The sequence below is a fragment of the Argopecten irradians genome, chromosome 9 (assembly GCF_041381155.1).
Source record: "Argopecten irradians isolate NY chromosome 9, Ai_NY, whole genome shotgun sequence".
NCBI classification, from domain to species: Eukaryota; Metazoa; Mollusca; class Bivalvia; order Pectinida; family Pectinidae; genus Argopecten; species Argopecten irradians.
The window spans coordinates 13,762,759-13,778,211 of NC_091142.1; the positions used below are offsets into that span (position 1 = coordinate 13,762,759).

At 32.3% G+C, this 15,453-nt stretch overlaps 1 protein-coding gene across 1 annotated transcript; it reads left to right on the plus strand.

Annotated features, from left to right (window-relative positions):
- Window positions 1-1,752: 1,752 nt before the first annotated feature.
- LOC138331546 (probable ubiquitin-conjugating enzyme E2 7) lies at window positions 1,753-14,143 on the plus strand. The gene is made up of 6 exons (XM_069279240.1): window positions 1,753-1,896; window positions 3,879-3,981; window positions 6,440-6,537; window positions 6,896-7,074; window positions 7,611-7,705; window positions 8,069-14,143. Exons 1-5 carry the CDS (start codon window positions 1,851-1,853, stop codon window positions 7,686-7,688), a joined length of 504 nt encoding a protein of 167 aa, XP_069135341.1. The 5' UTR covers window positions 1,753-1,850; the 3' UTR covers window positions 7,689-7,705; window positions 8,069-14,143.
- The last annotated feature ends 1,310 nt before the right edge of the window (window positions 14,144-15,453 follow it).

The following is a 15,453-nucleotide window of genomic DNA, read 5'->3' on the forward strand; positions in this document are numbered from 1 at the left end:
GAAAAGCCAACTACCAAACCTTTATAGAATCTCAAAAATAACAATAATATATATTATCAACAATTGAAAATTGATGTGGACAGTATAAGTCACTAGAAAAAAATAAGATGATTTTGACACGAAATTTTGAAATCGGAATAGATAGACAAAAAGCCGTATCTTTGTCAATTCAATAATCACTCAGAAAAAATAACAAAAAAAAACCAAACAAACAAAAAAACAAAAAAAACAAACATCTAATCTCAAATAAAGTCAAACACACTATTATTACCCCATACATGCAAATACTGGGAACGAACTGTGTTATCATGTAATGCACACATGTACATTAACATAAACTCTTCATTGTACATACCAGCAACCTTAAATCATGCTCACTCAAGGACAGGATTAATTAATTCAGCACCTGTAGATAATTGTTTTTTGTGGTAAAACAATTATCCATAAATTAACATGTATTTATAGTCTCTAGAACATTGGCTGGATTATAATTTTAATATCATATTCATATATCTTGTAATTGATATAGAAAGATGAGGTTTCAAAATCCACCCACGCTTCTAACAATACTCTGGGTATGTGTCAAGGGAACCCCTTATGTGTGAACATATTTTTTATCTTTTTTTTAAAGGCTTCATTCTTGATTTTTTACCCGTCTTTTCACTAATTAGTTTGGTTAAAAATGGATTTTTCAAGCAAAAATAAATCAATCAATCAATAACATTTTTTTAACAAAATCAATATGGATAAAGAAAGTTAGTGACGTCAGACATGTTTTGATCTGACATGTAGGATAACCTGACGTAAATTTTAAACACATCATCTAAATTGTCGAAAATGTCAATATTAAATGTCAAAACAAAAAGATCTGCTTTTTACGATATGTCAGCATCCAATTACTTGTATATAATGAAAGTCAGAGAATATGTGTTCACTTCTTGTAAAAATCCAAGCAAAATTGTTCGGGTATTAAGTATACGATACGTTCAAATGAATTATGGATAATTTAACAAAGGATGGCCTATTTTGGCATATTTGTGCAGTTAGTTTCATTGACAATGAACACACAGATTTCCGGTCCTGTGTGCATCTTTAAAATAAAAAAAAACAAACAACAATTTATTTTAGAAGTACAACTTGTAGTACTATCGACATGCAAAGTAAGAAGAAAATTGGACCGTGAGAAATTTCTAAAGATTTTTTTAAATCAAAATTAGGTAGATTCTAACTAATGAAATGTTTCATCGACACTCATTAGCGTCTAAATACTTAAAAAAAATAAACCAACAATAGGTCTAGATATTAATATTTTGATAATGTTTTATCCAATATACACCGACATATCCATGAGATTTATATAGCTATTTGTTGATATTCACAACAATATCATAACAATATATATTTTTTCAATACACATTTTTATTCCTGTACACTTTTGTGTTATTATGGGCTATGTAAATGTGACAGAGTTATGTTATTTTGTTATAAGTTTACATTGCAGCACGTGATGTCCTAGTTTTTAAATGTCTACGTTGTAGTTTGTAAGTCTGCTTACATGATGTATATTAAGTATCTCGGTTGTTTTTGTGTTTTGATTTAATGTTTATTATACACTGGGAAGAACTATTAATCCTATGACATTAATTTTAAAACGATTCGCCGCACTGAAAGCATTAGGACTTATTTTAAGTCGGTCAAGTAATCAGGCCCTTTATGCCTTTTGTCTATTTGTTTTCTTCGAGTTATCTCCCCGTGTCGCTCAGCTGAGTTTTCGGTAACTGCGCTTGCGTGATAAGTCATTTCCAGCCATCTTCACCATCTACATTGGGTGACGAAGATTATTTCTTCTTATGGCCAACGATCAGGCAACTATTTTACTTCGAAGACAACTTGCTGGTGAGATATTTGTTTAAATAATACATTGAATATAACTGACTTGTGATATTTCGGTCGATTTAGATTCAAAACGCCGGTGAAAAAGTGACAACCCAACACACCAAAAGAGGAACAATAGCGCATAAAATGTGCGAGCAGACGTGACTGACGACTGTTTACTTTTTGTGTAGGGCGTTTTAGATTCTCTTTTTGCACTGTTTGGCTTATTTTCCCGATATCCTTACCTAATCACGAGTTGAAATATTTACTCTTTGCGTATTATCGTTTATTCAGCATTTCACAAGACCCACGAAAAAAATCTTAACGACATGTGTCATGCTTTATGTAGGCCCTACTACTGCGCCTTGCACAATACGCTGAGGATGACTCGAAAGGGATTGTTAAACTTCCGTTTTATTTTAGGCCTATTAATCAGTATGATATTGTAGAGATTTTATAGTCTATCAGTCTATGATAACTGGTTTATCTATTCCCTTGATGAATATGTAAGTCTCATTTATTCTAAAATAACAGATAAAAACAAATGATGAATAAATTCGATTTTTCATTTTCTCTTTATTTGATCAGCCAAAGTCATGAAGTAAACTTAGGACATAAGATTTGTTGATATTTTTCACTTATAGAGATTAGTGGTTAATCAATTTAATTTTGATTAAAACTTCATAATAATTGATATCAACAAAGGGCATTAACTCTTAAAAATAATATATAAATACTGTAGAGGTATCGCCCACCACACCTGACCCAGGTTCTGGCTAGGGGTATCGGGTGTCTATTAGCCTACTAAGAAATTAACAACGCACATAAACATTTTAACAGGTTTATTACAGTCAAATATATATTTACATTGAACTTTACATATAACGATGGACACACACGCCACCCCTTACCTATAGGCCACCAATGGGACACATACATACATAAGGGGGCAGGTCTCGGCTTCTTCCCCAACAATATAACACTAGGACAGTGCAGATATAAAAACCAATATTACATAAACTCACCATGGACACAAACACCAACACAGTCAGCCCGAACACGACAACGGAGTAGTGTCAGTTTGAGGAGCTGTGTACTACCCCTAAAATGCATGTGCACACGAAACGATATAAAACAAACAGACCAATGGGTGCTCATGATACATTGATACACCCACCCTAACTCTCATCCCATCACACCAAATTTGACCCGCAACACATGTGGGACGACAGAAGACAACAAACGATGCATCCCAGCGACCGTAACATTTAAATAACACATATAAATCTTAAACGCTATCACACATCCACACACCCTTATCACATTCTCCCGTAGAAGGCCTACACCATCCATGCTCACATTCATGTACCAAACTTCCACATTGTATTCACCGTAACTAGTACCCCTCCCCCTAAAAGTGCCCCTCCCCTTTCCTGGAGAAGAGTTGAAGTTGTAGAAGCGCCCCCTTTCCATGGAATCAATATCAGAAAATCATTGGACGTTTTTGTACAGATTGTTTGTAACTGAAAACACATTAAATTGTTTAAGAAAAAAAAGAACTTTCAAAGATGGCTTTAACATGTTAAAAAAAATTTTGAAGTCTTAAGTGCATTCTATTTTTTTAAAAATTTTAAGAGGTAAAAAATGAAACCACAGAAGAAACATAAAAGATGCTCCACTGCTAAAAAATTGTATTTTTTAATTGTTAATTATTGTTCAAATGATGAGTATTGTTTATGCTCTTTTGGTGGTGGAGCATCTTTAAGTACATTGTATTTTCTGTAGATATTATGTGAAAGGGATTGTTTTTGAAACAACAGTTTTGTTTGCTTTGGTTGATATTAACGCTAATTTGTGCAGCTCATTTACTAGTTGCGCTATACTAAATTTCTGCAGATATGAATTAATGCTAATTAGACAATGGTGTATGTTACACTGAAGCTGCAATACTAATTATATTACTCAAAAATATTTCCTAAAACCTGTTTTGTTTTATGTTACAGAGTTAAACAAAAATCCTGTGGAGGGATTCTCAGCAGGTTTGATCGACGATGATGATATATTTAAATGGGAGGTCATGATATATGGCCCACAGGATACTCCATAGTAAGTTTTAGCTACATAGCAGTTATTCAGATTGGGGCTAAATTTAGGCCATTTTGCAGTACTCTTCCAAAATGTCCGGGAAAATTTTGAAAATCCATAATCATTTTAAGAGAAAATGTCCTGACAAAATTTTGTAAAAAAAAAACAAAATGTTTGAAATCAGTCTGAAACACTGCATACTGATCTAGAACGAATATACGTACCTGGCCTACTATACCTTTAGGCCGGGTACGAATTGGTCCCTATGTGTCGTAGTGGAGCACTGCCTCCGAAAATCACTCGGGCATAGTTTTCTATACTTTTTTGTAGGTTTCCAAATATTCTATGTGTTTACATGCATCTATATAATACTTTTGTCCAAAACAAACATAACAACCATTCTTAATATTTACCATACAGCTCACAAGATGTCAAATTCCCAATTTGTAGACTTGCCATATAATTTTCCTTCGCAAAAGACCATCATAGTTATATGTGAAACATTAATGTCTCGCTGTGAATTTGATATTTTATACGGTTCAGTTTTATTGCATAGTAGATAAGTGATATAAAACAAGTAGGATAAAATGCATAAAGACATTTTAATAATGATTTGCACGATCATTACTTTGCTCCATTAGCAGTAATAGGCACCAATTGTAGCTCTAAAGATGACACCATTTTCTGTCTAAAAGTCTTTTGAGCTACAATATTGCAGCTACATACTGATCATGACTGCTGCAAGGTATACGTACCACAAATCATAACTGAAACTAGGGACTGAAAATATGGAAATATATATATGCAAGGGGGAAATTTACATTAATTACTGTCGTGAAAACCATTTTTCTGTGAAAATTACACGTAAAATTTTGTCAATTTTGAACTGTTTTGCTTTAACTTAAGCCCAAAGATATACAATTTTTTCCGGAGTATAACTAAGCTGCTACTATTCTCCCTGGAAATCGAGAGTGTAGCCTATATAAATGTTCCAGTGCAACTTTTATGTGAACAAAGACAAAAGTCAGTCCCTGTTTTGAACAAAAAAGCTTGTGATTTACATGTGAAATTCATTTCCTGCCAATTTGCCATAATCTTACATCAAAGTAATCATAGGAAAACTTTTAAAAAGATATATATATATATACAGTCAAATATGTTTATAACGTTACGGTTCCCATGATATATCTACATTATCTGTTAGACTGTATAATGAACTACAGTGGAACCTCCCGAAACCGATCATGGTCGGTGCATATAATTTCGGCCGGTTTAGAGAGGGTTCGGTTTGGAGAAGTGAACCGAATACCGATCATCACGATCCGGATTTAATCGATCGGAAGTCGTTTTTTACATTAGTGCACCGCATGTATGCCTAGTGTTCGTTAAAACCGACCGATATTGATTGTTAATGTGAATGTTATCACAAAAGAGAAAATCATACGTTTAAAAGGAATGGATTACAGCAAGCTTGACTTTGTTACCGCTTATAAATGTAGTTTAGTTAGTTGCGTGAATGTTCTTGGGGATGTTCTCGTCTGCAACCTACATTGTACATACGACCGATCGCTTCCGGTTACGTCAAGAATCAAATTATATGGTCTAATTACACGATGATCAGTCGATGCCGGTCATTATATGACATAGTCATTTTCTAAAACAATACATGGCTTCGGCTTCTTCATACAGATAATTTACGTTATCCGACAACTACAAATGTAAATAAAAAAAACCATGTAATTTGAATACGAAACTTTCTCTTTATTAATAGCTCTGCTTGTTTTCCTACAGTAAACAAACCGCGTGCACATGGTAGACCTTCGTTAGATATCTAAACAATAGGCATGATTAAATAATTACACCACCATCTCGGGTATAATTACCGTGTACATATACCTATAGCTTTTACACCTGTATACATGCCCCAGGACATGGCATGCGACAACTATGGTACAGGTACGTGTGTATTTCACAGTCGGTTGATCAGACCTCAATGCAATCTATCGGTGTCGCTCAGGTAAGGCCGGTTTTCAGAAGTGTATTTTAGTTACATTTGACTATTCCGATCTCAAAATCGGTCCGGTATTCGGAATTGGGAGGGATCGGTTTTGGGAAGTTTTATATACTATTAATAAAGAAGAATTCATTCCGTACATGACATCCATGTTCGGTTTCTAGAGGAGATCGGTTTTGAGAAGGTTCGGTTTTGGGAGGTTCCACTGTACATGTATACTTATAACAAAGTTATTTTGTTGGTCCCCAGAGGTTCGTTATAACTGTGTTTTCCTGTAATAAGCATTGGAAATATAATGAAAATGAAAATAAATATAATTGACTGCCAAGTAAAAGTAACAATTGGCTTCCTAACTGAGTGACATCAAAACTGTTTAGAGCTTATATTTATAATGCAATTTTGATATGTTGATGGACAATATTTTGATTATATGCATAATTAATATGTCAATGTTTTCACTTGCAGTGAGGGAGGATACTTTAAAGCACATCTCATTTTTCCTAAAGAATATCCTCAGAAACCACCAAAGATGATTTTCCAATCAAGAATGTGGCACCCTAATAGTGAGTTATAATGCTATGAAATGGGTTTTTACTTTTGACAAGATAGAAGTGTATAAAAAATATTTCTGGAAAATTTGATTTGTTGGAAGTCGGTGAATCGTTTGCGGCTGACAAAGGATCATATTTTTAAATCAATAAAGAGTATTTTAGATTGTGTCGAGAAAGCACTTGATTATATATGGTTGTCAGAATAAATGTATGCATCTATGTTGAATTTGAATGTAAATTTTAACTTTGATTTTCAATAACATCAAATAGCTGAAAGTGTTCGAATAAGAAAAAATTCCTTGCTGTTAAGATTTAAGAGCTATTTTACTTGTTGTTTTGGTATCAATGTAGCAATGTTAATTGTTAACAGTTGGAGAAGATGGGAATGTGTGCATTTCTATTCTACATGAGCCTGGGGATGATAAATATGGATACGAGACGGCAGCAGAAAGATGGTTACCGGTGCATACTGTAGAGACAATTTTACTAAGTGTTATTTCAATGTTAGCTGATCCTAATGACGAATCACCAGCTAATGTAGATGCTGCAGTAAGTATTCACAATACACAGTCATCATTCCAAAAAAAATGTTGTTAGGATTCTTCTAAGGGCTTTAATTTCTAGTGCAAAAAATGGCCAATTATGTGGGTTTTCTCCAGGTAATCTAGGTTTTTCCCTCTCTAAGAACCCTCCCTTGCTTACATCCAGGCTAACAAAAGTGATTTGTATAAATTATATACCAGCATGGTAACTTGTTTTGCAATGGACATAAAATAAATAAAGTTTACGTTAAAAATGGCATCTATTCTAAATTGAAACAACTTCAAATTTCATATCAAGACGCCTAGTTTACTTATGTTAAATACATTCCTTGGTTTACTGACTTTTATGTCCAAAAATGAAGTACCTGCTTAGGCCTCTTCCTGTTACTTGGTCAGTCAGATATTACATGCATGTACGTCAGGAAAAAATTCCACTTTACGATTGGTCTTTATGTAATTTTAAACTGACTTATAATTATTGAACAGTTATATTTGTGGGCGTAAATGGTGAGAGCCAGTGTTAGAAATAAATTTTATGTTTAGAAAATGTGGAGAGAAGAACCAGCAGAATTTAGAAGAAGAATAACACAATGTGTTAGGAAAAGCCAGGATGATTTGTGATAGAAAATAAATTTGAGGTAAGTACTTTAATTTGATTTGTACATTGACATAAAAACACAACAAGATCTTGAACAGAACAGCACAGCTAGAATTCTATTATATGTCAATTTCTGTTACATGAATCCATGAATTCAGTCAATTTATGCACATATACAGTACTTGAATGTTGATTGTCTATTTTAAAAGCCTTGAAGTTTATCTTAATTTACATGAACCTTTAAATTCAATTATCAAATCGACATAATATTTTTGCCAGAAAGATGAACTCTATTTTGATCGTACCGTTGATTGATGTGAGCCGGAGTTAGATTTAAATTTTACAATTCAGGAATGTTAATAATTTTCCATAAAGATTAATAGAATTTTGATTTTTCTTTCAGACTTTTTTCGTGCTATTGATGAACATGAGCCTGAGTTAGATTATTGCCATTCGGGGATTCGCTACATTGAAGAAAATGGTTTACTTGCAACAATCATAGGGAGGGATTGAAGCCTGCTATTTACTCCTCCTGTCTCAGGATTTTATAAAGCAATTAAAAAATTGTAAAATAGAATTTTTTCCCTCTGATGTGGTGTATAGCATTTCTTTAGATTCGGGAGAGCCTGGCTACGAGTTTGAGGTGAGATTATAAGAAAAGCTTAACAGCAACTTAAAGCTTTTGTTAGGATTATTTTGAGGCACCCACGAAAATTAAGATAATATATTATTTGCGAGCTCAGGTCTAGGCGTGTTAAAAAGGATTTCTCTGTGTTATGGCCTAATTCTGTTTGAAAGAAAATCAAATGAGATATTTGCTGAGATCTGCGAAGTATGAATGGATTGCTAATTATTACAACATGTTTGTATACTTAATTCTGATTCATGGTTTGAATGTTTCAAGTTATTTTTAGTCCAAAAGAATGATTAAAAATAATGAATAGTAAACCACTTTATTTTGGGGTATACAATATTCTGTGTCTTCGTTATTTTCAGCCCTTTCACAAATACATAAATTCGCAATCAAGAGCTCTTACTAACAATTGTACATTCATACAGAATTGTACGATTTGTTTTAGCGTTTGAGCTCTTTCGTGCAATTACGTGGAAATTTGTATCTCACGAAAATTTAGTGGTGTATAGAACAGTAATACTTGTCAAGTTTTGATTGAGATTTAATCAGAATTGGGACATAACACTAAGAACATAGTATAAAAGTGGAGTGTATGAAGGAGTGTGGTAGTCGTTCATTGATATGCTTGGGCTTGATTGGAGTTGGCTACAAATTATACGATATATGCAGATCTGAGAATATGGTGACTTGCAATCTGCATTTATGAATGAATGTTACATTTTTTGTGCGTGCGTGCATGTTCCTTTAATGTACATTAATAACCTCTGCAGTGCAGCTTAGCAGTATCGCTGGTGTTTGAATAACAAAAAAAACTTATTTTGTGCCACTTAGAAAAACTGCATAAATTATGTTTTAGACTAAAACACACATTTCATATAACAGGATGAAATGATACATTATCAAACAGGATAGTTTTCTCTAGAAAGTTTATTTTAAAAAAAACCACAAGTCATCATTCATCGATTCAATTTGGTATATAAAAAAATTTAAGAACCTCAGAAAAATGAGTGAATATGGTTTTGATTTTGCACACAAGATAAATTAAATCAAAACCATTATTATTATAACACTATTTAACACCACTTGGAATAAGGACTATTCTAATAGATTTCTCTGATATATTACTGATTTACCGGTACCTGAAAATTTTGGTATTGATTTGAAGTTTGAAAAAAGTATAAATTGAGAAAATATCAAACTGGTTTCTAGTGTTAATAAATCGTTTGTGGCAACTTTTTATGATATGTGTATATATGTGCTATTTTCTCTTACAAGTTACAATCTTGGTGTAGGAAAAGCCTGCAGATGTTTGATAAAAGTATTTTGACATAGAAGTGCTACTGATGCAGATTTATAAATTGTACCTTACCATTAATTTATTGAATTTAATGTGTGCAGTAACTTTAATATAGGTAGCTAATGTTGATGTCATAATTTCTTAAATGCAAATCGGATCCTCAATAATGCTTCTGTTCTGTATTTGCATATTACAAAGTTATCTCCCTTGCGGGTAGATAGATTGTGCTGTCATATTTTTTGGAGAAAACAACATGAGTTGTGTCCACAAAATTACGCCGTCACAATGGATACCTACCCGCAAGGGAGATAACTTTGTAATAGACGGAATTCTGCTATATTCAGAATTGGCATATTACAGAGTTAGCTGCACTTGCGGGTAGGTACTGATTGTGACGTCATGTGTTTGCGAGTGTAACGTCATACTTTTCGGAGAAAACGACGTGAATTGCGCTCACTAAACAATGACGTAACAATCGATACCTACCTGCAAGGGAGCTAACTCTGTAATATGCAAAGACCGAATAGTTAAAAGAGCATTTTAACTGAAGAATATTCTAGTACTTTGTCAATTTTTACCGTATCGTCTTAACTAAGTGTTGTTTAGATAAATACATGTTTGCAATAATGTTGTATTTAATGCAGAAACTTCTAGAGAGATTTCATCATTGTTTGTAAAAGCACAATTCATTTTCTTTCTTCATTTATAAATCAAATATTTCCACTCTTTCTAAATTAATGTTTAGATGTTGTAATTGTTCTACTGTCAAATGTGTGTGGTTCAACATTTGTTAATGTTTTACTCATTCACCCCTGACAACAGATTTGAACTCTTCTATTTCAATAAATGGAAGAGTCCATTTTAAATTTTCAGGGTGAATGGGGGGGTAAATGCACGAAAGCTTCTAACCCATTTCAACATATTCACTGGTAGGCTTTTATTCTCTTAATTTCATAAAAAAAAAGTTGATAATTTCATTTTTTGCAGTCCAAAGTAATATAAATGCATTTCATTGAAAATTAAAACTTAAATTTCAAAATTTTTATAAATGTTATCTACTTTCATCAAAAATTAAAAACTTTTACATGGTTTAATATTTTGTGAGACTATTGGTAGATGAAGTTTTAACTATCAATTAATTAATGAGTTTAATACATGGTAATTAAGAGAATTAACATGATTTAGTAATTTAATGTAAGGTAAAATAGTTTTATGTTTGTACACAGTAGAATGTAGATACAGAAAATTGCACACTGGGAATGAGAATGTTGGTGATAATGTTGTTGTGTGTGTGTGTACCATTTCATAACTTTTAAAATCTTCAATATTTCTCTCTATTGCATAATGTAGTGAAGTTGAACTGTAAAGAAAATGTATAGGTAGAAAATGCTATCATAAAATACATACTGAATTCTATGGCTTAGCCATTTCTGTCTAGTTAAAATCTAGCTTTCAATACCAATACAATTATCGGTATGGTGTAAATACATTAACCGCAATGCTTGACTGTCTCTCCTTTTAATGTAAAAGTTGCAGATACTTTTTGCTTTATGCTAGTTGACAATTGTGCTTTCTTTAATTGCAAAAATTTGGTGTTAATTGAGAAATTCAATATTGTGTCAGCTGGCATTGATAGAGATAGATGAAAATACATTTCCAATGATATAGGAATATTCACCCTTGGACCAGGTGTAAATATCGCACAGATGTTTTTTTATACCTGTAATTACCTACGTCATATATGCTGCAGCATCATGGATAATTCATCAGTGAAATCCTCCACATTTGATTGGTTCCACGATGCGTTTCGGCAGAAATCTTGTCCAATCAACATGATTATTGGAACAAATTACCTATTATAGACAAGAGTTCAGATGCAATATGGTGCACAGTTTCACGAATACTTAGAACCACAGTAAATGCGGCTATGTACACAGGTTATATAAACGTCTGTGTCATTTACACCTGAGACTTAGGATGAAGAATATTATGTATACACAGTCTATTCTGACTGTGCATGTTTAAGATTATCTGCCCTTGCAGCAAGTTGTAGGTAGTTGTAAATTGTGACGTTATGTATTTGCAAGCATAACATCATATTTTTCAAAGGAAATGATGTGAATTTCACTCATACAATAATAACTTCACAATCAAAACTTTTCTGCAAGGGAGATAACTTTGTAATATACGAAGACGGATTTGTAATACAAACTTATTTATGCTTGCGTTCGTACGCTTGTCTTTTAACAGTTCCACTTGTTGGTGTTTATAAGTGATCTATACTTTACAGATTAATCTCAGGAATTTGCTATGTAAATGCTTCGTACTGATAACTTAGTAGGTATAGAAACTTGAGAGAAATAACATTTTATACTATAGTATTTAACGCTTTGGAAGGTTGCAATTTGCCTTTAGTACAATTAGAGACCAGTTTTGTTTCTTTCTATTTATTTCTTCTGAAAATAATAAAAACTCCTATTATTGTAAGTTCTATAATTTAATTTAATACATTTGGTAGATATTTGTTCTTTTTTAATTGAATTTGTGTTTTGCTATAGAATCATTTATATTTAATATTTCTGATTCCCCTCAGAGTTACCTCTGAGTTAAAAGTAAATGAAAAATGAAATCTAATTGTTCTACATGTATCTTTGTGAAGAGGAGACCATAAATATATAGTTTCCATGGAAAGAGTTGGTAAAATAGCAGAAGTCTAGCTAGTTGTGTAATCAAGCATATACTGAAAGCAGAGAAATGCAGGGAGATGATATTCAGATTATTGCTATTATTACAGGGAATATTTTATTAAGAGACAGGCTTTGATATTTTTGGGCATGTCAAAACTAATTCGGACATACACAATGTACCAGGAACACATGCTCCAAACCAGTGTTGACTCTTCTATTCAAAGGGAAAAGAGATTTATTTGATATAGATTTGAATCGGCCAAGTTACTCATGACATGGTGAAATTAGGTATTCCTTTAACTAAATTACCAAGCTGTAATATTTTGAATTTCATACAAAGTAGATGATAATTATTTCCCTATAGATTTATCCAACACCTTTATTTCAATCCACGATTGCTTCCCGTTTATTTTCAAGTTAGTTGGCATGCTGTAGGCCACTGATGTTCTTAAGAAATTTATTTGATTTATTTAAAGGATAACATCTTACGTAGGTCAACTTGAAGAAAAAAAACTATGGATAATATGTATATATGTGTGTGTTTTGTTGTGGTTTCTTATTGTTTAAAAACATGAACAGGAAAAAAGTAGTATTAATGATTGATATTCAACTGGTGAAGTGACACATAAATCATTGAATTGCTAGTTAAATGTTTCATTTTCTCCAAGAAATTTGTTTTGTTAATTAGTGATAAATTGAGAATGGAATTTCTTGCTTTTCTGATGAAAAATTCATTTAATTTCACTGAATTATTTGTTTTAGAGGAATGTTTAATGAAATACAGAAATATAGTGCTATTTTGATACTGTAAAATAACTTATTTTTGTGTGGGATTTATATCGAAATCGTGAAATTAATTCACCATGAAAACGGGAAATTTAAGTCTCCAAGAAAATAAGTTGTTGAACAGTAGTTATGAAATATGTCACTGTACACCTGAAATATTCACCCTAATCCATTGCTCTTAATTAACTAAAAGTTTGAATTGGAAATGATGAGGATGATGAAAATTATTACACTTTCATTCCATATTATTACAGTTTCAGGCAAAACCAATATTTGTTGGATGTTGAAAGATTTTCATAACCACAGTTGTTAGCAGGATATTGCGTGCATGAGTTGAGGGAAATGTAACAATCCCTTTAAAATCAAATGTTTTATATGTATTTTTGAAGCTTTCAACTGATGTGATGTTTAAGTTATTACAACTTGTCAAGAGTTGTTTCGAACTTGCTAGATATATTATTCTGATGTAATCGATGTAACTGATTTGAAATACTGTGAAAAAAAACAGGATGAGAATTTCATGAAATTTCATTAATATAATAGTATGAATATAAATTATAAATAATTTCTCTGTTCTTTAACATGGTTCTGTAATAGGCATGTGTTTTCAGAGAAAATATCTTATCCTTTGAAGAAAATTTAAGTTATGATTTATATTCAATAGCAGTTTCATTTAAATTCTATATTTCTGGCTTAAATGTTGATATAGATATTGATTATTTTAGGGAGGGTCAAAATTGAACTGCTAAGATTACGAATGCTAGCATTATACTGATCTCTTCATTCTCTTGTTGAATATGCCAAGAATTGGATTAACAAAAAATTGATGCAAAGTCATTAGTGTATCGTTAAAAAATTTATTTTAAAATGCAGCAGCGGAACTTTATCCTGAGACTTGAGTTATTTACGTGTTGTTTTTCATTTTCATTGTATCATACGACACAAACATGTTCATTTTCATTTACTGGAGGAATTCAAAACAAGTTTATCCATGTAATCCTCAAACATCATCTTGATTGCTCCATTGTTAATATATATATATATATTAAAATGAAAAATAAAATATAAAAACGGGTTTGTTTTGATATGATTGCTATAACAGAAAACAAAAGGCCCATTGGGCTGTAATTGTCATCTGACTATTACTGTAAACATACTAATTCTAGCGCAGTCAAATTTTTGTGGGAATGCCAAAAAATATCAATTAAAATTTATTAGAGCTTATATAAATTTATGCAATTTTATAGTTCATATTTTATAGTACTGGAAATTACCTGTTTACAAAATTTAGTACTATACATGTACATGAATTAGCGTTTGATTGACAGTGAAAAGTACTAGAATTAACTAAGTATGTTTACAGCAGTACAGTAGAATACCGTGGTACAGTAGAACCCAGTGGTAGAGTAGAATGAAGTGGTACAGTAGAATATAGTGATGTAGTTGAATACAGTGATACAGTAGAATACAGTGGTACAGTAGAACAGTGGTACAGTAGAATACAATATATAGTAGAATACAGTGGTACAGTAGAATACAATGTACAGTAGAATACATGTACAGTAGAATACAATGTACAGTAGAATACAGTGGTACAGTAGAATACAATGTACAGTAGAATACAGTGAGTACAGTAGAATACAGTGGTACATAGAATATAGTGATACAGTAGAATACAGTGGTACAGTAGAATACAGTGGTACAGTAGAATACAGTGGTACAGTAGAATCAGTGGTACAGTAGAATACAGTGGTACATAGTAGTACAGTAGAATACAGGACAGTAGAATACATGTCAGTAGAATACAGTAGTAGAATACAGTGTAGAGTATGAAATACAGTGTACAGTAGAATACAGTGGTACAGTAGAATACAGTGTACAGTAGGTACAGTAAGAAACAGTGGTACAGTAGAATACAGTGGTACAGTAGAATACAGTGGTACAGTAGAATACAGTGAGTACAGTAGAATACAGTGGTACATAGAATACAGTGGTACAGTAGAATACAGTGGTACAGTAGAATACAGTGGTACAGTAGAATACAGTGGTACACAGTAGAATACAATGTACAGTAGAATACAGTGGTACAGTAGAATACAATGTACAGTAGAATACAGTGTACAGTAGAATACAGTGGTACAGTAGAATACAGTGGTACAGTAGAATACAGTGGTACAGTAGAATACAGTGTACAGTAGAATACAGTGGTACAGTAGAATACAGTGGTACAGTAGAATACAGTGGTACAGTAGAATACAGTGGTACAGTAGAATACAAGTGACGTAATACGTGTACAGTAGAATACAGTGTACATAAATACATGTACAGTAGAATACAGTGGTACAGTAGAATACAGTGGTACAGTAGAATACAGTGTACAGTAG